Genomic DNA, 24,742 nt, shown 5'->3' on the forward strand with positions numbered 1-24,742 from the left:
TATTAATATTATATTTATTGATCAGGTGGCGTTTTAAATAGGTAACCACATGTACAAATAAAATGATAAATGTAATTTTTCATTGCAGGCAGACCTGACAGCCTGACATAATAAATGTAAAAAACCAAATAAAATCTGAACAAATGATAAAAAAAAGATAGATTATTAGCAATTATTAAAATAACTGTGATTTTTTGTAACAAACAACTAAACAAGTAACAACAGTTTATTATAATTCATATTATTTGCAAAATTCAAACATACGAAAAGTCATAATTTTAAAATTGAAAAACTTTTTATAAATAATAACAATATGTACCAAATAACAAATAGATAATTTAATAATTAGTAAATTTTATCGAAGAAAAGTTAGATAAATTCTATAGAATTTATTTTACCGGTAACTTAAAAATGTTGAAATGAATTATTCTTTATTTGTCGTATTTTTTATTAACCTCTATTTTTGGAACGATGCGCATATAATCTTTTCCTGATGGTAATTCGATAACTGTAGCGGAAGGGAATTTTTTTTCAATTTCATCTTTAGGTACTTTTGATGATACTAAGCAATCCGTGACAGGCTATAAAAAATAAACAAAATAATAGGTTTGCAATAATTGAAGGGTGCAAATGCAATACGTGGTATTGCCAACATTTTGAAAATCGAGTTAAACATCGATTCTTATGGAAAAAAATGTGAGGAATTCGATTTTGCAGTCAGAATTAAATTATATCGATTACTTTTGTGAATAAAATCGATTTTAAAACTGATGTTCAATGCATAATGTGATATTGGCATATTGCCACATTTAATGTCAATGCAAAACTTGGTATTACATACTCAATTATGTTCAAGTCAACGTATTATTGTCATGTTGTTAGTATTTGAGCATATTTGATATGATTGCAAAACGTGGTATTGCCAATATCGCATTTTTCTTCAAAACGTGGTATTGCAGGAAATAATGCGTTTTGTATCAACAGGAATAGGAACAACTTTAAAAAGTGATATTGCCATTACCTATTCAAAACCTGCAATACCACGTTTTGGTCTGACACGAAATTTTTAAAGCATTAAAAACGTCGTTTACAATAATTTAGGTAGATTTGTTTTGACACTGTCAATCGTTTAGTTTTTATTTTTATTTTTTTACATATAAATAAACTTATTCTGAATGTTTATAGTCGTCAGAAAATGTGTTACAGTTTTCCTTGATTTGTGAACATTTTGGTTTTTGGTAATACCACCTTTTGCATTTTCACCCTTCATTATTATAAGTAGGTACTTATGACACCTAATATTATTTAACACTGAACTGTGGCTTGGCGCGGGTAGACGCCCACAGCTACTAGCTCCCGGATGGATGACCACCCGGGTTCGTAGTAGTTAAAACCTTACCACACTTATATACGTGTTAATTACCTACAGTAACAACCGTTACAACACCTTAACTTACCAAACACAGTTCATCCCATAACCCCTACAACTACACCACAGACTAGATGAAATTTCATCTATTCTGTGACTACACTATATACCTACTACCTAGAATCTAGATAGTACTATCTTAAATCGTGCCTACTACAGCTAATGGCCATAGTCGCAAGGCTTAAGTTCAATTTAAAAAAGAAAAAAAAACACTCAACATGTACACAGTAAAATTGCATTTGCAGCTAATGAAACATTGAAACGATCTAACGTCTTAAGAATAAAACAATGTTTTTATACTATCATAATTAAAATTAAACATGTTGGTGTGTAATAAATCATAATATCTAGTATGGTGTATGATAAACATTTTTTAAATTTATTATAAAAATACCATAAATTGCCGAAGTTAAGAGGACGTGATACCGCATGTGTTGTCTCCATCTTACAAGTGCATAACATAGCAAATTATACGCAAGGCAGAACACGTGTAGCTCCGTTAGCTTAAAAATTAGAGTAAATTAACCTCTTATAAAATCTAAAGGTAAGATTATTATTTAAGCAACCTCATGAGCTTTTTATCATATTTTAATTTTTAAGCGAGTTATGAGTACTTTAAAATGCACAAACAATTTATAATTTTAAAATACTTATAGCTCACTTTAAAATTAAAATATAATAAAAAGCTCATGAGGTTGTCTAGATCAGCGTTTCCCAAATAGTGGGTCGCGACCCACTACCGGGCCATAAAAAATTTAATACCGGGTCGCAAAATTTAATGAAATTCTCATGTGAAGCAGGATTTTCAAAACTCGTGTTCCTGAAGAATAAATACAGGAATCGGTTGGAAGTCGAACCGGACTTAAGAATAAAATTAACGTCCTTTCCAGCAAACTTAAAAATAAACAGCTTCATACTTCTCATTGATATATTATAATTATTACATTGTAGTTTCAAAATATAAATTAACGCTTTAATTTTGTTATAAAATTCTATGTAGATATTCAAATGTGTTTTATTTTGCCTTTTATTACACAATGATAAACGTAAAATATTTTCGTGGGTCACGAAGGTGAAAAATATAAATTACCGAGCCAGCCCAAACAAAAGTTTGGGAAACGCTAGTCTAGATAATAATCTAACCTTTAGATTTTATAAGAGGTCAATTTACTCTAATATTTAAACTGATGGAGCTACACGTGTTCTGCTTTGCGTATAATTTGCTATGTTACGCACTTGTAAGACGGAGACAACATATGCGGGTATCAAGTCCTCTACAAATTGTATTATACAATCAAATTAAGTTCATAATTTTTTCAGGTAAGTTGGTAGTAGGTATTATAGGAGTATAACACTAGGGCATTAGCATCGCATAGGCAGTGTTGGGTAAGTACCTAATGCAATTATGAATATTGTGTAAAAACGTAATCTATTACAATTATTGTTTCCAAGTAACGTAATTTAACGTAAATGTAATTGAAATTATTTTTGATAAGTAGGTAATTCCCATAATATATAATTATGTATATAACTTAATCGTTACAGTTTCGACCACGAAGACTAGAATATTATAGTCTTCATGGATTCGACAATAGTTATCTATAATAATATAACCTATGGTTTCGACTTTGTTTATAAATTTATAATATATACTCTATTGACCACTTTTTTGTTTTTGCACGCAGTGTATGGTGAATATGTTGTTACTTAAGTTACTTGTTAGTAATAACAATATAGTTCACTACGTATATACACCGTGGTGTTTTGCGACGTGAAACTGTAGAACTATAGTGAACTATTTTATATATTCTCACAACGTTTTCACCATGATATAATTAATTATATCATGGTTTTCACCATACTCTGTGTGCGCAAAAAAAAAAAGTGTCAACTTACGGAGAATAGAGTATAGTAATGTGAATCAAAAAAAAAATTGTCGGAAAACTATAATACATAGTAGGTACTATACGACTACCAAGTACCAGGTACCTATATCGATTATAAATGTTTGTGATGCGGGTACATTATTGTGCTTGGGTATGTGCATTTAATTGTAATTCGGCACAATTGAGTTTTAAATAGTTTTGAAAACATGTCTACTTTCAGCGTAAAGTGTGAGGAAAGTTAATTAATTAAGTTATGTAATTATTAATTAGCTGTTCTTGAAATACACAGCACATTTCTTTTAGGCCACGTGGACTGCAGATTTATTATTTTTTTTAAAGTATAATAATAATGGCTATTACAAATTTACACTTTAAAAATAATGTATTATAATTTATAATGGTTAAAAACGAATAACTATTGTTGTGTAGTTCGTTTATTATTTTTTTTTATTTTTTTTTGAACACCTTTTTCAATATTATATTTAGAATTAATATATTAAATTAATGTCGAATAGCATTTTTAATATATTAGGGAAATTAACGTAATTATTATATGTTATTATATGTGAACTATTTTTTTTTGGAACATAAAAAATGAAAATTAACGTAATTACTTTACAATTATATTCGAGTAGGTAACAATTAAAGTAACTTACCCAACATTGGTACACCAACCTATACATACAAATATAACACAACTTTTTCTTTTTAACTTTGATTATCATTTATCAAAAATGACAACAAATTAAAGGTATGGACAGGTATACTTAAGCCTAAGGGTATATCTCACACAATTAAATATTTTTATTACTTATAAAATAATAAAATATAGGTAGATCATTTAATAATAAACTGGTACAAACTTTCCAACCGCAAGGAGTAAATAAGTCGTTGCTGAATTTGAAAGTCAGTTGTAAAGCATCAATGGTTCTAAAAATCTCACTAAATAAGAATAGTTTCTGTACATTTTTTTGAGACACGTAAAAAAATATAATTACTCCAAAAAGATAGGTTACTCGAAGTTACGTCCAATGTTTTCAGGGTAAAAATGTATGAGTTGAATGGTCATGTCAGGTGCTAAAACAAATGCAGCTCTACAAGGTAAAGGTATGCCGTCCTCATCGATGCATTTTGCATCTAATACATTCAGGTACAAGGAAACCATACGATTGCGATCTGACACAATTGGAAATGGAAATTCTTCGTCTGATTTCATTCCACTCACTTTCTTTATATCCTTAATATAGATAGAAAAAATAATTTTTAACATTACATACCTATGTGGCTAGATACCTATATAATATAATTGATAATATTCAAGTACATTTAACTACTGAATTTCATCTTAATAATTGTATAGTGCATATGAAAATCGTATTCGTATATAATATTATCTTATTAATGCATTAGCTTATGAAAAATAAATGTATTATAGTGTAAATTTGAAGTGTTAAAATAGGTAACATGTAATCATTGAAAACATTTGAAATTATAAATCTCATTATAAACTATTATATTATACATTTTCATGATATCATATTTTTTCTAATAAATAATTTTTAATATAATATTAGGTACCTCTATCCATTTAGTGTGAGAATCAATAGAATCACAAGACATCGCCAATATTTTTATACCTCGAGATTCAAATTCATGAAAGTCTTTCACCAATCGACTCAGCTCATCGGTACATACAGCAGAAAAATCGGCTACATAACATACTAACAAACCCCAGCTACAAAATAAATTATAAAATAGTTAAAAACAGTGGCTAACAAATCACGAATTCTATAGGTACATAAGAGCAGAGCTTTGCAAAGCTATTATTGACATTTGTTATACCCAGGCTCAAGGCATAAAAGGTAAAAGTGTCAAGTACTCTCCACTCCAACATATAGATGGATTATGAGAGGTAAACCATCAACCCCCCTAAAATAAGAAATTTATGGAGACACTCCATATTATAGTGTACAGTTACTATTAAAAAATAACTCGTATAATTATCCCTCATTCCCTTATAACTTTAAGTGCATTTGTTCCCTCTCCAAAATGCAAATTTGAAATTTTTGTTTTGCAAATAATAAAATTATAGAATAGAATTATTATCTATAAATATAAAATATAAATTAAAATTATATATTTTTATACTCTACCTACATTTGTATGGCTAATTAATTTTTAGAAATAAAAAAATAAAATAATAATACGAACATTATAGTGTTATTATAGTTATTTATGGCCCATGGTGTCTGCACTTTAATTTATTAAACAAATTTATATAAGAGTATCCACTAGGTATAATGCACATGACTGATGACTCACGTCGCCATTGGCCACATATTATAACTGATTAACATTCGTTCATCCATTAAACTTAAACGCATTATTGTAGGGGAAACGTTATAGGGCCAATAAATATTGTGATCGGTTACGTGCTTATAATAGTTATCTTATAGTGATCCCTACGAGAGATATTAGATCTCCTCACCTGCCTCCGAAGTACTCGTGTACGCCAAAGTCTCCAGCGGTCGTCTTTAGGCTAACATCAGCCACCATCTGTCCTATTCTCAACATGTTATTTCAAATTACAAATACGCAATTTGTTTATTCTGCAACGATAAAACAGAAGAATAGTAAAACAATAAACACCAAATGGCGCGATTATGATGTAAGTATGATACCGGACAACAGTAAGTTAATAAAGTATCTATTATAATATTATTCAGAGTAGATACGCTCACAAAAAATCCAGAATTAATTTTAATACATATCTTATAGGTACTAGACGTACAACAAATAAATTATTTTCATCCGTCATATTAGACCACTGCAAATTTGTCCATAGGTTTTCGGTTTTTCACCGCAACCGACTACAAATTATATTTTATCCATCGGTGAATCGACAGATTCGTGATGCGTTCGACTTTTTGAATGACGACGATGATCCAAAATGGTAAATGCAAATTCCAAGGATTGTGTAGGTTTTTTTTCGCGGCATTTTTGTATTACACCATACCACAGATACATAAAAATATTAAACATTGGTGGTCATAAAACAGAAATACATAGCTTAAGCCGGGTCCGCAAAAACGTTTATGCATTTGTAACCGAACGTTTTTTAATGGCTAGGTATAAGGGCAGTTTACTATAGTTATCAACTTCGTTTGGAATTATTTCATAATATATTCCGTACTATAATCACAAGCAATGTAGGTATGTAGGACGTAGGTACTTTATGGGATTGGGGTACTTGTCTAGGTGTACTCTTGTCGTCTATTCTGAATTCTGAATACAATTAGTTGATAGTTCCCTAATTGGGCAATGTACCTATGTTATACTATTGTAGTAGGTAGGTATTTTAAATTATTTTACCGATTAGAATTTTATTCGAATCTTCGATGCAAACGTTGTAGTAGGTCTAGGCTTATCTCATTATATTAATAATTTAATTAATGTTATACACTTATACATACTAATTACACGAATTAAGATAATATAGGTACTTACCTAGGTACCTATAATAATAATTATTAATGTCTTGTCCGTATATTATCATAATTCGACTAATTAGTACCTAATTTCTAATTGATTGTGTATCAAGGCATACAATTATTATCAGAAACCACTCGGTCGATTTTCGATTTAGATTTATCAACATTTCTAAAATAATTATCTGCTCAGCAATTTACAGAAAAAATAGGGGTTCCTACTTGGAAAACATAAGTTTACATCACCACAGAACCCCTCCAAAGTACAGGTAGGTACAAAAAAATATGATTTAAAAATCCCAAAATGAATCTAGGTCAAAATATAGTATATACACGAAAATATTATACTCTTCAGGTATATTTAAAATTTCCAAAAATTATAATTTGAATGACTCCTCTTTTAAAGAAAAAAGGGGGGGGTGAGCGTCTTTGGCGAATCACCCTATACCTATACCCTATACCCTATACCTGTCTTAAATCATATAAAATGTATCTCAAAATGATCCTAAATCGGGATGGTCATAATCTCTTAAAAATATCTGCTTTATTATTTATAACTGCAGTGGCATGGCACGATTTGAGTGTTACTTTTACATAAGTTGTGGACTGTGGTGGTTGTAACTCATAAATTATCATGATTTGTCATAATTTGCCATGGTATCTATCCTGTGGTCATATGTTTGACGATAACGTTTCCCGCGCATTCTTTATTTCTTTGTTGTCGTGTTCCATTTTCTATCATTTCGTATAATCGTATTATTAAATTACCAACTAAACAGTAACTACTAACTACCACTCTTAGACTTCTCTACCTCAGTCAGTCAGAGTGTCAACTGTCAGACACTCAGACCGCCGTAGTCTCTAGTCAGTAATTTATTTAAAATTTTTCCCACATAGACCATTTGGCCATTTGTCAATTATTATTTAGAAGGTAAATATTAACTATTTTATTATAATATTGATGTTGACTTATTCTTCATTCGGATGAGTGATTAGTACAAGTCATTTATTTTTAATAACAACAGGTAGTTACAAATACTATTATATTACCTATAAACTATTTCTTAAATGTGTACAATTTATCGAAAGTAAATCTTCCTCTTATTATTCAAGTTATATTGGAATTTTGTATGAATCAATTACTTTTTGACCATTAAGTTAATTTTTTTTTGTACTACCTAGACACCTAGTAGGTACCTACACATTATAAATGCAATTTAAATTCTTATAAAATACTGTCTACTGAAGTATCTAAATTAATTGTAAAATCATCTATAATCAACCTATTTATCCTTTAACTACTATTATTGAAGAACATATTATGATATGTTATTTCCTATTATGCCATTTGTATACCTCATATGAGATTGTTTGGTTACAATGAATTACTATTTATGACACCATAATACCTAAACTGATATATAATTTGATTATTTTACTAATAAATTGTTTTTGAAAACTATTGAATATTGTACCAATAATAAACTATGAGAAGGTAAACAAATATTTGTATTGATTAACTACATCAAGACAAATTTGAAATTTACTCACAGTAGGATGAGGGTTTAGCTAATTTAATAAAATAAAAATAAATTATTAGTAATAAAAATATTACTAACAATTTAATACATTCTTAGAGCATTATTTCCTCAGCCCTAGTAATGAGTTTCCTTTGTGTTCTCACAAAAATAATAAAATTCCTTACCTTCTGCTAAATTCGCCTAAATTCAATAAAATATTAATTATTATTGAATTTTGTAGTTTAATTATTTATTTTGTCTTTTTATTTTAAGATGGTTGACTCACCATCAGAAAATAGTACATCTCCTTGCACTCGGCAAAGATTGAAAAATGGAAAACCTACCCGAACTGTAAGTATATATATAAAAAGAATATATATATTTGATAAGTACAATACAGTATGTCTATGGTAAATACTAAATAATTGAAGGAGACAGAGTGTGGTAGAATGGACTATAGCAATTGTGCCAATACTCAACGTAACCCGTTATAATACTTTAAAGGGAAAACCATACAGGAATAAATTACAATAGGCCTTAACAGTTTTTGAAGAAGGAGTGACAAATGCCCTCTCCTGGATCCAGACGTCACCCTAAGATGATAAAAATAAAGTAAACAATACAGAGGGAGGGGCTGAACGCCCCTTTGCCCCCTTGTATCTGCCACTATCTGGATCCGTATTTGTACATTAGTCTATGTTTACGGTGGGGGAAGGAGAGATTTCTACACCCATAGCCCCTTTGTATCGGTTCCTGTACTCAATGATAATAAGAGCCATAGCCCATAAGGAATAATTAGAATTAGGACTTTATTTTTGTATCATGGTATTATTATATCTAGCTTAAAATCTTGTAGGTAGATACAATTTTATTTATGTAGTGCTAAAAATAAATGTTACTTGACTTATATTCAATTGTTCAGGGCTCAACAGAACATAAAATAATAATAGGCATTTTATATTTTAATGCTGTAATACATTTTATTTGTGTTTCTTAAAAATTGAATATAAATTTTGTACCTATTTAATTTTAGACTAATAGACGCTTTGTTGAAAATACAATTTTACATCTGGTAAGTTATATCTTAGTGAGCTAGTTTAGTTTAGTTGAATACATTTGATTTAATAATTTATTGTACTAATATTTTATTTTTTAAATAGTGTGAATTCAAATTGAATATTAAGCGTGTCGATGAATCTAATTATGTATCAACACTCTCTCCTCGTTTAATAAAAGTATGTTGTTTTTCTAATTATAGTCTAGTTTGATAACTCAAATCTCGACTGTATTTAGTAATGTTTTAATATAAAATATTATACAATATTTTGTTTCTAGATGACGAATGAAAAACTTCAAGACCACAAATCACATGAGTTCTCAAGTCTTCCAGCTACACCAAAAGTATGTCATATCTTAAATATGTTTATTCACCTTTCGTAAATCAATAATATACAATGCTCTACTTTGTCGAAGTAATAACTTATCATATGAAACGCCTATAAGCTACAAGTTATAATTATTCTGAAGTATTGGAAAATGGCAAGTTTTTTGCATTTGCTAGTTATAAACAAGAGAACTTGAAACTCGCATTATTGGATAATAGTTATATTGTCCCCTTCATGCAATTTAGAACATTTTAATTCAGTAGCACTAATTTTGATTTGTTTGCTTTAATACAAGAGTAAGTTGACCTATAATCATTGTTAAATCCCCTAGATAATATATTTCCTCAAAAGGTAAATTTATTCTAATATTAAAGCTAACATAAAATTAGTTATACTGAACATAGATTTTCATGTTATAAGTTATATGTTAATACAATTTATATAACTTATGCAAGTGTTACTACTCGCACATAATGTTATGGTACAAATTGAATAATTTACTTAAAATTAGTTTAAATTATGTAATCAATAGAAATTAAAATCTAATCTATTCAATTTTACAATTATGTTGGATATTATAGACGAATTCAAGAAAAACACTACGTTGGAGTGAGCGCCATGATAATGATCTTCTAAATTTAGTTGAAGAGGCTATGAATGAAGGTGACTCTAATAGTGACATGCCAGACTCTGAAGATGAAATATTAAATATGCCAAAAGTAATAATTCTATATACATCATAGGGCTTGGAGCACATTAATTGAGGATTAACATGATGATCATTAATTAACATGAATTGTTTTTAGTATCCATTTGATGCATGATAAGATACAACAGTAAAAGTATATAACAGTAGTTGTATTGAAAATAGAACTTTTTAGCATTATAAACGGTTTGTTTTAAATTTTCCTAAATATTCTTATAGACAGGCTGACATCGTATCTAGTATTCTGACGATCTTTAGCTACAAATAAGGATATATTGCGCCAATCTATTAAAAATATATTTAATTGATGTATTGTATTTTTCCAAATATCCAAAAACCTAATATCGACAATGACTATATTATAATTTGGTATTCAATACTGAAAATAATAAATGTTTATTAATCTGTATTTTCCAAATGAATTATTAAAATAGAAAACCCAATATAGCAATATTGGTACCATTCCTAAATAATTTGGGTTCCAAGCCTTGAATTAAATGAAAATGTTAAATTGTATTAATTTAATGTAATTGTATAGACACGTTCACGCAGAATTTCTGAATCATCTATGAAATCGAATGAGATAACTAATACACCCGAAGCTGTAAGTTAAAAATAAACATTTAATGCATTTTTTACTTATAACTAATATTAAACATTTGTAGAAGCGTCTAAGAAAACCTGTAGATCGATTTGGCAATGCAGCAGATTTAAATGACACTAAAATGCTGGATTTTTCTTCTGAAAGGGTAATTCAATTTCATATTTAAACTAATTGCTTTTAATTTTTTTTTTTAAATATTAAATTTTAGTGTATAATGTTATTAAATATTGTTAAATATAACAAAACTTTATTGTATTCTCCAGTATGTTTATAATATAATTACTTATTAGACTTGGTATTCTTCTTTTGTTCTCTGCCCACAAATTAGGATATTTTATTTTATGTACTATTTATTAATTGCTTTTAATTTTTAAAAAATATTTAATTTTAATGTCTAATGTCATTAAATATTCTTAAATATAACAAGACTTCATAGTAATCTCCAGTATGTTTATAATATAATAATTTATCAGACTTAGTGTATATTTGAAAAATTTGATTGCAGAAACGCAAAAGTCAATCAGTTGTTGAAAACATTAATACTCCTAAAAGTGTAAATATTTTTAATGGTTATTAAATTTGTAATTTTTGAAAAACATAATTTTGATAACACGTATAAACTTCTGATTTTAGAAAACAAAAGGTAGAAAAATATCAATAATTGATGAAGATGCAAATTCTAACATTGATGTTTTGAAGACTCCAATAAATGTAAGTATTATTAAATGAATTACATGTCATGTTGATACATTTTTCAAATTTGTTATTACTTATTATGTTTATTATTGCTGATTATGTAATATTTAAATTTAAAATCATAATTGCAGATTCGTATTTTTTAAACTTACTAACCAAGTAAATGTGATTTCCTTAATCATTTAAATGTATGACCATATTGATTAACAATGTATTGACAGTACCACCACCACAGTGTTAATAATGTGATAAACACCCAAATTAATCATAATATAAATTTAATACATGTAAAATATTGAATCAATTCCTTGGAGTGAGTGTTGCGATAATGGTCAACATCAATTGAATGTAGTTTAAGAGGCTATGAATGATTGTGTTATTACAGACACTAAAGATAAAATTTAAAAGATACCAAAAATAAAAGTTCTATAAATATCACAGGGCTTCTCATTAAGAGTATGTGATGCCTGCAGTGTTGTCTCCGTCTTACAAGTGCATAACATAATAAATTCTATGCTCAGCAGAACACGTGTAGCTCTGTTAATTTAAAAAGTAGTGTGAATTGACCTATAAAATCTAAAGGTAAGATTATTATCTAGCAACTTTATGGGCTTCTCATTATATTTTAATTTTAAAGTGAGTTAAGAGTATTTTAAGATTTACAAACAATTTACAAATTAAAAAAATACTCATAACTTCCTATAAAACTAAAGTTTAATAAAAAGCTCATGAGTAGGGCTCGGAAGTTGATGACCTTTAAAACAATAAAAAATGACCTAAATAAAATGCAAATATGACATAAAAACGACAAAAAATGTCCTTAAAAAATGACCTAAACAATTGCAAATATTAGTTTTAAACTAATAAAAATATATATATTTTTTTAAATATTTTACTCTATTTTACTATAAAATTCTATATAAATTTATCAAAGCTTTGAATTGCTCAAAATATGACAAAAATGTCCTTAAAAAGAAATAAAATAATAAAATGTAGGTATAATAATATTCACTACAATACGACAACGACAAATGTAATATGCGAGATAAAATCGGATAGGTACTAACTTAGTCTGTGGTAATTTCCAAGTTTTAAGTTATTGGCATAATGGTCGACAAGAAACAATAAGAAGTTAACTAGTGTTAAATCAGTAAAAATGACTAATAATGTGGGAAAATAACCTAAAAATGTCAAAAAATGACTTAAAAAGTAATCAACACCAAAAAATGCAAAATAAAAATTAGTTATTCAGATTCACATGCTAATAAAACACATTTGTGGCCAAGAGAGCATTGTCTAAAAATTCTAAAAAAAAATGGCAAAATGCATCAACTTCCGAGCCCTACTCATGAGGCTGCTTAGATAATAATCTTACCTTTAGATTTTAAAACAGGTAATTTCACTCAACTAACAAAGCTACAAGTGTTCTGTTAAACGAGAAAATTTGCTATGTTACACACTTGTAAGACGAAGACAACACATACTGGTATTATGTCATCATAAGATTTTTCTTTTGGACAGACCAACATAGTATCTAGTATTCTTCTTTTGTTCTCTGCCCACAAATTAGGATATTTTATTTTATGTACTATTTATTAATTGCTTTTAATTTTTAAAAAATATTTAATTTTAATGTCTAATGTCGTTAAATATTCTTAAATATAACAAGACTTCATAGTAATCTCCAGTATGTTTATAATATAATAATTTATCAGACTTAGTGTACATTTGAAAATTTGAAAAATTTGATTGCAGAAACGCAAAAGTCAATCAGTTGATGACAACATAAATACTCCTAAAAGTGTAAATATTTTTAATGGTTTTTAAATTTGTAATTTTTGAAAAACATAATTTTGATAACACGTATAAACTTTTGATTTTAGAAAACAAATGGTAGAAATATATCAATAATTGATGAAGATGGAGATTCTACCATTGATATTTTGAAGACTCCAATAAAAGTAAGTATTATTAAATGAGGTACACGTCATGTTGATACATTTTCAAATATTTGCAAGTATGTTTTTTAATGCAGTTTATATAACATTTAAATTTAAAATTATAATTGTGGATTGGATTATTTGGTCAGCACTTAGCTTAAAAATTAAAGTGATTCAACCTATTATGATACTAGAGGGTAAGAACATTATCTGTGTTTTGTTGGAAGTTTTTTTACGATAATTCAGTTTTAAAGTGAGTTATGAGCATTTTAAATTTAAATTTTTATACGTGCATAACTCATTTAAAAACTGAATTATTGTAAAAAAAACTTCCGACAAAACACTTACCATCAAGATTTATAATAGGTCGATTAACTCTAATTTTTAAGCTAACAACACAAAACGTGAATTTCTGAGCGTAAATTTTGTATGTTATGTGTTAGTAAGACGAAGACAACACTTCCGGGCGTGGCGTCCTCTAATCCTCTTCTCAAATAAAATTTTCAATTTCATTTATATTATATTTGATGTAATTTTACAGACACGTTCACACAGAGTTTCAGAATCATCTTTTATGAAATCAAATGACGAGACCAATACATCAGCATCTGTATGTAAAAAAATACATTTAATGAAACTTTACCTATCACTAATTCTAAATATTTTTAGAAACGTCTAAGAAAACCTGTAGATCGATTTGGTTATGCAGCAGATTTAAATGAAACTAAAATGCTGGATTCTACTCCTGAAAGAGTAATTTAATTTAATACTCAATTTATATTATTAATTGCTTTTAATTTTTAAAAATATTTAATTTTAATGTATAATATTGGCGTGCGCACGGATGTGGCTTTTAGAGCTATAGCCACATCTGATACTTTTTAGGTAGGTACGAAAAGAGACAATAACTAACTTTTTTGGTATGCAGGGTAAAAAAATAATAGCAGGGGAACAAAGATTAATATCTTTAAATAAGTGTATTATTAATTGAATTCACATAATGTTTGAACTAATATTCTTTTATGTATCAGTTTTAATAATCAATTTTAATTCTACTTACCTATGTTATGAATGTCTATTTTATTTATTTTTTTTTTTTTGAGGGGGGGGTGGTAAGGAGGTGAGTGGTTAAAAAAAATAAAGGCCACACCTTTAACAGGAGTTTGCGCATGCCTATAATGTATAATGTCATTAAATATTGTTAAATATAACAAAACTATTGTATTATCCAGTATGTTTATAATATAATTATTTATTAGACTTAAATGTACATTTAAAAAATGTTATTGCAGAAACGCACAAGACAATCAATTGATGAAAACATAAATACTCCTAAAAGTGTAAATATTAGTAATACATTTTAAATTTGTATTTTTAAAAAACAATTTTTTGATCATACATTAAATTTTCTTATCTTAGAATAAAAAAGGTAGAAAAATATCAATAACCGACGAAGATGAAAATGCAGATTTTGACAATGTTTGGAAAACTCCAACAAATGTGAGTATCATTAATTAAAACTCATAATATTATGTTAATACATTTTTGTTGATATGATTTTGAGTGTAGCACATAGCTTTTAATTAAATTATTTTAAATATATGTCAAATCAACATTATTTAAGAATCATTCAGTATTGATTATAATGAATATTTAGTTATTTTTTCCAAACCTTTCAGAGACATTTAAGACAATCTATCACTTCTCGTTCTGGCTCAAAAGTGCGTCGAAGTATCCTACGAGACATACCAGAAAATAAAGAAATTGAGATTTCTACACCAAAGACGCCAAGAAAAACTCCCAAAGTAAATATTAAGAATTTGGTACTAGGTTTAGTTAACAAATCTTATTTAATAAGCTTATCTTATAAATATTTGTATAGTTGTTACAATTACATTATGCAATATTATTTTCAGACCAATCATCAATTTAAGCTGATTCTAAAAGTTAGCTTATACTTTATAATTTTACTTTCAAATATAAATTTATATTCATCCGAGACAGTGTGACGACTACTTTGCACTTATGACTGTAGATCGTACTGGATCTCTTTGTTATTGGCCATATTCTATAATATATGATGTAGTATTAAAAACGATTAGTTTTGGTTCCTGCACACTCATATTCTCTCGGTAGATGAAGTATAGTAAAACTATTTTTTTCAATCCTGACTAAACTAAACTAAATATTTTTAATGGTATAAACAAAAAATATAGATAGTATACTAAACTACTAAATACTGTATGGGTTTGTACTAGGTAGCGTATAAAACGAGTACTAAATATTTTATTATTTTTTTTTATAACATGTTAATAATTTATTGATATTCTTTTAAAAACACTTCTTTATTTTTTTGTTTTGTTCATTTAGACACACGTTAAAAACTTGACAGCTTCAGCGAGTAAAAGATTGGACAGTGGAGCAAAGATTCCATGTAGTCCTTTAGAAAAAGCTAGAGCTAATTTACATTTACATGCGGCTCCTAAACATTTACCGTGCCGTGAAGTTGAATATAAATCTATACATTCTTTTTTAGTTAGAAAAATTAATGACGAGTTAACAGGGTAAATTGATGAAATCAATATTACATTGTTTTACTAAACACTTTTTAGTAATTCATTATTTATTTACTTAATACTTTTACAGGAGTATGTATATTAGTGGTGTTCCTGGTACTGGAAAAACGGCAACAGTTAAGAGAGTAATAGATTCACTAAATGCTGATTTATTAATGAAACACAGTTTTAAAGTAATTTTAAATTTAACATACATTTTAATAACTATATTCATTATGAGTTTTGTGAGTAATTATAAATTAATATCTTATTTAGTTTGTTGAAATTAATGGCTTAAGGCTTGCGAATCCACACCAAGCATTTTCAGTAATATGGAAAGAGTTAACCGCAGAAACAGTATCATCTTCTCGAGCTCAAACACTTCTTAATGACCATTTTTCTAATAAAAAAGTTAAAGAGTTATCTACAATTTTATTGGTTGATGAAGTAATTTATTATATTTGACTATTTAAGTACTGAATTAATTATTGAACTTTGTTAGGTGGACCATATTTGTAATCGTAAACAAGATGTTGTATATAATATACTTGATTGGCCTAGTCAAACTGGTTCAAAAGTGGTTGTAATAACAATTGCTAATACTATGGATTTACCTGAACGAGTATTACGAGGATGTGTAACTAGTAGAATGGTAAATAATAGATACATTAAAAAATTAGTTACATTATTGATAAATATTAAAGATTTGTTGTTTCAATTTGATTTTAGGGATTAACTAGATTAGTATTCAAGCCATACACATTTCAGCAGTTACAAGAAATAATCATGAATAGATTGATTGGTAATTCTTCGTTTGATCCAGACGCTGTTCAATTGGTAGCAAGGTAATTAATTTTTCTATAATTTGAGTGTTTGATTTGAAAAAAAATGTTTTATATCCATATTAGAAAAGTAGCAGCTATATCAGGTGATGCAAGACGAGCTCTGGACATATGTCGGCGTGCTATTGATTTAGTCAAGTCTGAAGATGAATCACAATTAATAACTATTAACCATGTTAATCAGGTGTTAAATGCAATACTTTCTGGTGTCCGTGTAACAGCTATCAGGTATAATAGTTTTACATGTTGTGTATTATTTTTATATTATTGTCATTCTATAGTAAAACTTTGACTAGTAGCATAGAACAATAGTAGTCAATAGCCCTGAAGACTATATACTTGTTATAACATATTTCGATCACCTAAATTTAACATTTTTATATCGTTTTCCAAAATTTAGTACTGCTTGGACAACATTTTCGATGGTATTATAGTGGTTTCAAATCCATAGATACTCGCTTTCTTACTGATAATTTGAGTTGTATTATTCAACAGGAAAAAAGCAATTAACTTTGTGTATCTCTTAGGGCCAGTTGTACCATCTCTGATTAAAGTTAACCGGAGTTTAATTGGCCGAATTTACCCGGTTAAATGTCTGTTATCAGCTGATTAAGCTTAATCGTAGTTTAACCGTAGATGGTACAACTGGCCCTAAATCAGCCCTTCTATTTTTTATTATTTGAGTTTTGGCACATATAATTGTTTTTCGTAAAAAGTAGTTAATTCTGTAACCAAAAAATCTAAAAACTATGTTTTGTCTATAGATATTTTAAGTTCAAATTTTGGATGGAATTACATCTTAAATAATCAAGAATACCGATTTTAGTTATTTTGTTGTAATTTAAAAGGGTGGGTATTTGAAATTTCTCAAGCATATTATTATATACAAATATTGAAATATAATATGCAAATAAAATTAATTCTACTTGCAGGCTACCGTATTAATAATAACAATATAAATTCTGTCTCCTCTCAGAATCATAGAATTCAAACTTAACACCATCCATTATAGTGATCCACTTGTAACATACTATACTGCAGAGCGACAACCACTTTGTATTTATAAATGTTCATTGATCAGTAACAAATAATACAAGAAGTTAGCTTAATTCAAGAATTTAAACATTTACTAATTTATTAATAAACCTTAGAAACCATAAATTAATAATAGGATAGAACAAAAGGAATAAAATATCAAAAATTTTTCTATAATTCGTAAGTATGTGTCAAGAACAAATAGAAGAAAAAAAGTGAATTCATCTTATAATATTTACCTGTTTAAATGTTTTAATTGACAAATAAAGTATTAAAGAATTCATACTACAAGAAAACATGTATAACTTTCAATAGATTTAATATATTAAAAGTTAATTTTATTCCAAAAATATGAATTAAAATTTATTTTTAAGGTGCTGTTGTCTCTTTGAACAATTTTTTCTCAGAGCACTTAGAGATGTTACATCTAGTACAGGTATTGAGCATAGTACTATTGATTCAGTTTATACACAACTGAAAAGCATTTGCTTGCTTGAAGGTACGTTTTTATTATTCTACTTTGATTATAGTTTATGTCTAAAAAATAATTACTTTTTACTTTGTACTAGGCGAAGAATTGCCAAATGAGCAACAAGTTCTTATGATGGCATACCGATTAAGGGATAGCGGTCTTATATTTTTGGAAAAGAAACGATGGGACATATTCCGTAAAGTGTCACTCAACGTCAGTCCAGAAGATATAAGTTATGCATTAGATAAATATAATGATTAGGTTAGTTTATAGTAATAATTATGTTTTTATTGCACTATTTATTTTTTCTTATTGTGACTTATATACTTGGTATACCCGTAAATTTTTTTATTTATTTATTTGAATATTTTGTTCATTATTATTTGTTTAAGTTATCAAAATGAGTTTTTTTTTAAAATGTTTAAACAACCTGTTTGTACTTTTTTGTAACAAGACTATTACTTTATGTGAATTGTGTTATAAGTAACTATACTTTTGTAAAGATCTTACACTTTTTATTCCAGTTATATTGTAGTCTTGTTTTAAATAATTACCAATTTTTATAAATTTAATATTATATACTATTATAGCACCTACTACCACCTAGTCAGGGACTGAAACCATACTGAAAAAAAAAACTTTTTTTGTAACCGAAATCTTTAAAATATGGTTAAAGTTATCACTTTGGTACTGGACAAAACAGATAACATAAACCGACTGTTAACACTTGAGATGTCAGCGCACTATTTGTTTTCTCTCTGGTCCACGCGCAGCATAGACAAAACGCATTAACGCAGAATAAATTTTTTCTACGTTTTTAAGTAATTTTAAGAGTAAAATTACCTATTACGTAAAAGGTAAAGAATAATATTTTTGAGGAAATTATATCGATTTTATATTTTATTGTTATTTGATTTTCAAAATAAACAAAAAAATGTTGTACATTTAAATTGTTTTGATACAATATTTAGACAAATTTGATATGACTTTACTTCAAAAAAATTATTCTCTATATTTTTGGTAATGGGTGATTTTACTTAAAAACATGGAAAAAATGATTCTGCGTAAATGCGTTTTGTTTATGTGGCACATGAGCCAGAGAGAGAAAACAAATAGTGTGCTGAAATCCTCTAAATGAAAATTAAAGTATTTATGTAATACATCCGGGTCAGTACTTACACTTTTCAATAACAATATACGATTGATTCACGATGATAACTGTATATTATGAACCATATTTTATTTTTTTTTTGAAAAATTGTTATTATGTATTAATTTATCTAAGAAGTAAACCAATATTTCTGCTTAAGACCAAACTGAAACTGAAAAAATCATCAATTTTCCAGTCGAATTTAGTACCTACCTACCTATTATAAATAAAAATAAATTTCTTTTAAAATAGTTAAATACCTACATTGTTAACAAAAATATAAGTTAGTATGTAACTATCAACTTGTGTAATACTATTTAAAATTTTTTATTGGTATTGTATAGAAAAATTACTTAGTGTTTCTGTTACTTATTTTATTAATTTAAATACAATCATATATAAGGTAATTTTTTCATTATTTTCAACCACACTTGTTATTTATACCTGTGTTCAACAAAATATTAAATCAACATTTAATTGATATAATATATCGTCGCCGTCGTGCAAAAAGTGTCTAAATGAAATTTGAACTTTGTTGGGAAACTACAATTGAATATTCATAATGGTCTGGAAATTAAACACTTGGTAAAAATACAACAGCCCATAACTTGGTATATATTTAACATTTTTACTTAGTCGTTTTTTCTACGGTTGAAGGAGGACTATGGTAACTATATTTGGCCATATTATTTCACTTGGTCACCTTTTGCACGACGGCGACAATATGTAAGTATATAACTAAATTCTGTTTTTTCGTTCAAGAATTCAAGAAATTATTCAAATGATTCCGAATCAGATACCTAACACTGTTTGTATTCTGAAAAAAAAGCAATGTTTAAATATTGTTTTATTTTAAAAAGAGGATGTCTCACCAGAATGTGTTGTGTCCTTCTTATAAGTGCATAATATTGCAAAATTACATGCACCAGTTGACATTTAGATTTGTTGGTCTTAATATAATACCTATTATCAAACATGAGAAATCTTCCAACTTATATTAAAAATAGAAGATCTGCAAAATTAATGGCGTTGCAGTGCCCAACTAATCATAAGTTAGGGTAAAAAATATGAAATGATCACGGTAGTCAACTTTCAAATTATATTTTAAAATAATAAAATCAAAAATCATATTTTTATGTATATACATTTATAATTTTGTTTTAAATTTTTATTCAACAGGAGGAATGAATGCCATATTACGTTTTGCTTCTCTTTTAATTTTAGCTTCCTTCTGCTTGTCTTCTTTGACTTTCTTTTTCCTCTTTTGTTTCTCATCTTCTTTAAGGAAGTACTCACCTGACTCTAATAATTTGTCTATTTTACTCTCTGCTGGAGCTGGTGGGAATGGAGTGTATGGTTTCTTTGGTTTCTTGGTAGATTTCTTTTTGGGCACATTCTTGGGTTTGACTAAGTTTAACTAAATCCTCTGCGTGATGGCGAACTCGCGGTACAACGGCTTTCTAATGATTTTGGCGATTCGTCCGCAGTTCGTCGAAAACTTGGAGCATGATATCGGTGGTGGACCGCGGTGATTCCAGGATCTCGCTCAGCCATCTCCAGTGCACGGATATTCGACATAATCTGGTATATTATAGTTACTTTGGTCAATATAATATTATACCTTAAGTTATAATATTTTTAGATTGTAAGTAAATAAATGATTTGCAGTGTTCGTTGAAAAATTCGATACTGAATGAAACAGAAATGAATTGAATACATTTCCAACACTTAACAACAAGATTTTTATAGTTTTTGTACATCGAAAATAAATAAATATTAGTTTATTATTTAAAAAACTCATCCCGACCCACTTATATATTTGACACTTTATAAAAGTACCAATTAAATGCAAATGCTATTAGAAATCGGCCAATAACTCGAAGTCCGAAGTAATTTTACTACTATAAAATATGAACACGTACACAAAAAAAACACACGTCATCGTCATTGTAAAACAATTGATACATTATTCATCGTTCCGCACAGTGAATCTAAAAGACTTCACCTAAAAGTATTAGATGAGCACAAATACAAATTCGAAATACGAATCCTCGTTAAAATAATATTATATTATAGGTACCTACCCGTAGGCATAAGTACGTATCAATAATAATAATGATGTTTGGAAAAATAAGCCGTAAACGACGCGGTCATACTCGCGCTGGCTAGCAATAAACGACATCGTACCCGTCGTCTGGGCAATGATTGTATTTTTGGTGGCTTGGTGGCATGGCATGGTAACTTTATATAAATTTGTATTATTATTTATTTATATACGTTATTATGTATATTGAATATTAATCCGTTAGAACGCACCACTTGTACCAATCTTGTATCTTTATTTCCTGTGACTTGAGTTATATTTTGCGATTCTCTTATAGCTATTGACCTTCCTCTAATCCGGCTAAACAATGCTATATTATGGTACATAGAAGGCGATTTGTAATTTGGATGTATTATGCGTTGTTCTATTTTATAGTCTGTAGGTCTCACATCGTCAGTTTCAGAGGAATAGTCTAGTTCACCTAACCGTGCCCAATTTGTAAAACTCCTAAAAATGTAGTAATATTATTTATTTCTATTACCGTTTATAAAGTATATATAATGTATAATAATATGTAAGTATTGTATAAGTATACGTATTTATAGCATTGGGTTTTTCACAGTGGGCTGCTGTTAATACAAATCTATCTATGTTAGTAGATTACTTATCAGGGATTCTCCAAAAAATCATAATGTAGTATTGCCTGGTTTTTCATCATAACGTCCATAACCCAACAAAGCCTATAGGTAATTAAAAAATATAAATACAATACAATTTATTAATTATAATAATATATTTCATTTTGTCACCATGTGAGGAAATTCTTTTGGTTCAGTTGCAATTGCCCCACTGGTAATTAAGGGATTGGCTTCATAGCAATCTCTGGTCATCTGGTAATTTTCCTCATCTAAATCATCTTCTCCAAAATAATTATGGTAATTTCTTTTAAAATAAATTAATTCTGAATACTTGCTACACACTGTATATGTAAAATAATAATTATTATTAATATTATAAAATACAATTTTGAGCAGATATTTTAGAACAGATTACCTATACGTACTTTCCGAGGCAGAATATGATTTCGAAACTTCTGGTGGACAGCAAACTATTGTAGTATTTCCGTTGTAAGAGCATTTTGGTGGGTCAATTTTTTTTCTCAAGTTCTCCGATTGTTACTGGACACTTTTCCAAAGTCCTACAAATGTAGTTGGAAGTTTCTCCATCGCCGTTCCGGCAAATATCACCCGAACATGAATAATATATAAATAAGATTACATTTCAGTTTATTTCGATGGTCGATTTATTGATATTGTTATTTGTAAATTTGTTAATACTATTTAATGTTAAAAGACGAAATTATAAATTTTAAACGGTATTTTGTTTATCTTGTTAGTTGTGTCGTATACGGTATACTATCCTATTTAATATTTAAATAATTAAAATAAGATCCAATGAAAGTCTTATAATAGGTTTTAAAGTGTAATAAGTCGTTTTATAACGTCTTAACAATTATGGAGTTTGTTTTTTTTTCTATGAATGTCAATAAAACTTTTTCTCGGCTAAAAAAGCTTGAATTGAAAATGTAATACAAGACTCCTAATATATTGTTACAATGGGGTTTGAAAAATATCCTTGGTCACAATTTTTTTTTTATAAGCATATTAAGTTCAAATCTTGACAAAATACAGAAAAACAACAAAAATTAACAAATTATTTTGAGTAAAGAATAATAAAATGTTTTATTTTTAAATCTAAGATTTGAAAATATAATACAAGATTCCTCATAAGTTTGTCTACCTTTATCAAAATTAAAATATCTGCCGGAAAGTCAAATTAAATTTTTATGATCGTTTGAAGTTCATATTTTTACAACATTCGATATTCACTCGATTTCTCATGCAGCGGTTTTCTCATTTTGTCGTAATTAAAAAATGAATAACTTTAGATACATGCAAAGTTGACTTAATGTTTATATTTTTATTTTCTAAACACCATAAAATTTTGAAAAAATTTAGACTCGTTTTGGCTGTTTACGGATAATTCCAAATTTCAATATTGTTAGTTTTTTCTCTATAAATATCAATTACATTTTATTTGTTGGGCCAAAAAACGTCAAAATTTAATACAATAGGCTCCTGATATATTGTTACAGTGACAGATAAAAAATATTAAAAATACTTAGTCACAATATTTTTTTATAAGCATTTAAAGTTTGATTTTTGACAACATTTATCAAATTTAAAATTAAAAAATGATTTTGTAGTAAAATTAAAAAAAAACGTGGGCCAGTAGATGGCATTTATGTACAGTAGGTTACAAGTGGGTCACTGTATAATAGATGGTATTAAATTTTAATTCAATGATATTATATTATTGTATACGAAAAACGATTCTGAGCGGAAACGGTTTGTTAGTGTGAATATTTTATATTATTATGCTTATAACTATAAACTATTGTTATTACTTATTATTAATACGGTAGTCAGTAAGTTAAATTATCATTATGCAATTACAACAAAATATCTAAAATCGTTTTCCGTTGTTTAAAATGGTCCAAATTTAAACATAAAATAACAGTAAAAAAACAATGTTTTTATATTTTTGAGATTTTTTGGTTACAGAATAATCTACTTACGTGGAACTTTGTTTCAAATGTTTAATCCTTAGCTATACATGTTGAGCATTTTCTACATTTTTAACTACAAAATCATTTTAAAATTTGATAAATGTTGTCAAAACAGGAATTTTAAATGCTTATGACTTGTAAAAAAAAAACTGTGTACTTATATGTATTTTTAATATTATCAACTACTATTTGTGACAATTAATAAATAAAAACAAGAATTGTAAATGGTTTATAGAAATTTCTTGAATAAACATTCAATGATAACTTCATAATGAGTATACGGTAATTTGTTTTAGGGATACACGAAAAACCAAAATCGATTTTGTCGAAAACCAATCTATCGTAAAAGTTTTAGTTTTTC

The 24,742-nt window shown here is 27.7% G+C and overlaps 2 protein-coding genes and 1 pseudogene across 9 annotated transcripts; 1 reads left to right on the forward strand and 2 right to left on the reverse strand.

Annotated features, from left to right (window-relative positions):
- Positions 1 to 221: 221 nt before the first annotated feature.
- On the reverse strand, positions 222 to 5,909 carry LOC100570136 (peroxiredoxin-6-like). Its single transcript, XM_003247745.4, has 5 exons — positions 5,804 to 5,909; positions 4,894 to 5,050; positions 4,332 to 4,552; positions 4,179 to 4,257; positions 222 to 581 (listed from the first exon to the last, which is right to left on the reverse strand). The coding sequence occupies exons 1-5, from the start codon at positions 5,887 to 5,889 to the stop codon at positions 432 to 434; spliced, it is 693 nt and encodes a 230-aa protein (XP_003247793.2). The 5' UTR covers positions 5,890 to 5,909; the 3' UTR covers positions 222 to 431.
- On the forward strand, positions 5,866 to 19,310 carry LOC100167877 (origin recognition complex subunit 1). Of its 8 annotated transcripts, none has more exons than XM_016808304.2 (25): positions 5,866 to 5,983; positions 8,597 to 8,674; positions 9,357 to 9,395; positions 9,484 to 9,558; positions 9,659 to 9,724; positions 10,290 to 10,427; positions 10,953 to 11,018; positions 11,080 to 11,163; positions 11,524 to 11,571; positions 11,652 to 11,729; positions 13,470 to 13,517; positions 13,598 to 13,675; positions 14,196 to 14,264; positions 14,324 to 14,407; positions 14,947 to 14,994; positions 15,074 to 15,154; positions 15,334 to 15,459; positions 16,025 to 16,218; positions 16,301 to 16,403; positions 16,486 to 16,656; positions 16,712 to 16,861; positions 16,939 to 17,054; positions 17,118 to 17,279; positions 18,461 to 18,585; positions 18,656 to 19,310. In XM_016808304.2, exons 1-25 carry the CDS (start codon positions 5,888 to 5,890, stop codon positions 18,817 to 18,819), a joined length of 2,487 nt encoding a protein of 828 aa, XP_016663793.1. In that variant the 5' UTR covers positions 5,866 to 5,887; the 3' UTR covers positions 18,820 to 19,310. The 8 variants fall into 8 exon arrangements, with proteins under 8 accessions (XP_016663793.1, XP_016663795.1, XP_016663794.1 ...); XM_016808307.2 differs by lacking the exon at positions 5,866 to 5,983 and adding an exon at positions 7,549 to 7,734; XM_029490936.1 differs by lacking the exon at positions 5,866 to 5,983 and adding an exon at positions 7,812 to 7,828.
- Positions 19,311 to 20,838: 1,528 nt separating this feature from the next.
- On the reverse strand, positions 20,839 to 23,030 carry LOC115034323 (annotated as a pseudogene).
- Positions 23,031 to 24,742: the final 1,712 nt, after the last annotated feature.

This window comes from Acyrthosiphon pisum, chromosome A2 (assembly GCF_005508785.2).
Source record: "Acyrthosiphon pisum isolate AL4f chromosome A2, pea_aphid_22Mar2018_4r6ur, whole genome shotgun sequence".
Lineage (NCBI taxonomy): Eukaryota > Metazoa > Arthropoda > Insecta > Hemiptera > Aphididae > Acyrthosiphon > Acyrthosiphon pisum.

Bases quoted from the DNA above. Each gene is read 5' to 3' on its own strand.
- LOC100570136 (XM_003247745.4), bottom strand. From the start codon at position 5,889: ATGTTGAGAATAGGACAGATGGTGGCTGATGTTAGCCTAAAGACGACC. The intron at 5,051-5,803 runs GTGAGGAGATCT...TTTATTTTGTAG, and splicing joins CACGAGTACTTCGGAGGCAG to CTGGGGTTTGTTAGTATGTT. The intron at 582-4,178 runs GTTTGTACCAGT...TATTTTTTATAG, and splicing joins TTACTCCTTGCGGTTGGAAA to CCTGTCACGGATTGCTTAGT.
- LOC100167877 (XM_016808304.2), top strand. From the start codon at position 5,888: ATGTTATTTCAAATTACAAATACGCAATTTGTTTATTCTGCAACGATA. The intron at 5,984-8,596 runs GTAAGTATGATA...TTTTATTTTAAG, and splicing joins CCAAATGGCGCGATTATGAT to ATGGTTGACTCACCATCAGA. The intron at 16,657-16,711 runs GTAATTTATTAT...GAACTTTGTTAG, and splicing joins CAATTTTATTGGTTGATGAA to GTGGACCATATTTGTAATCG.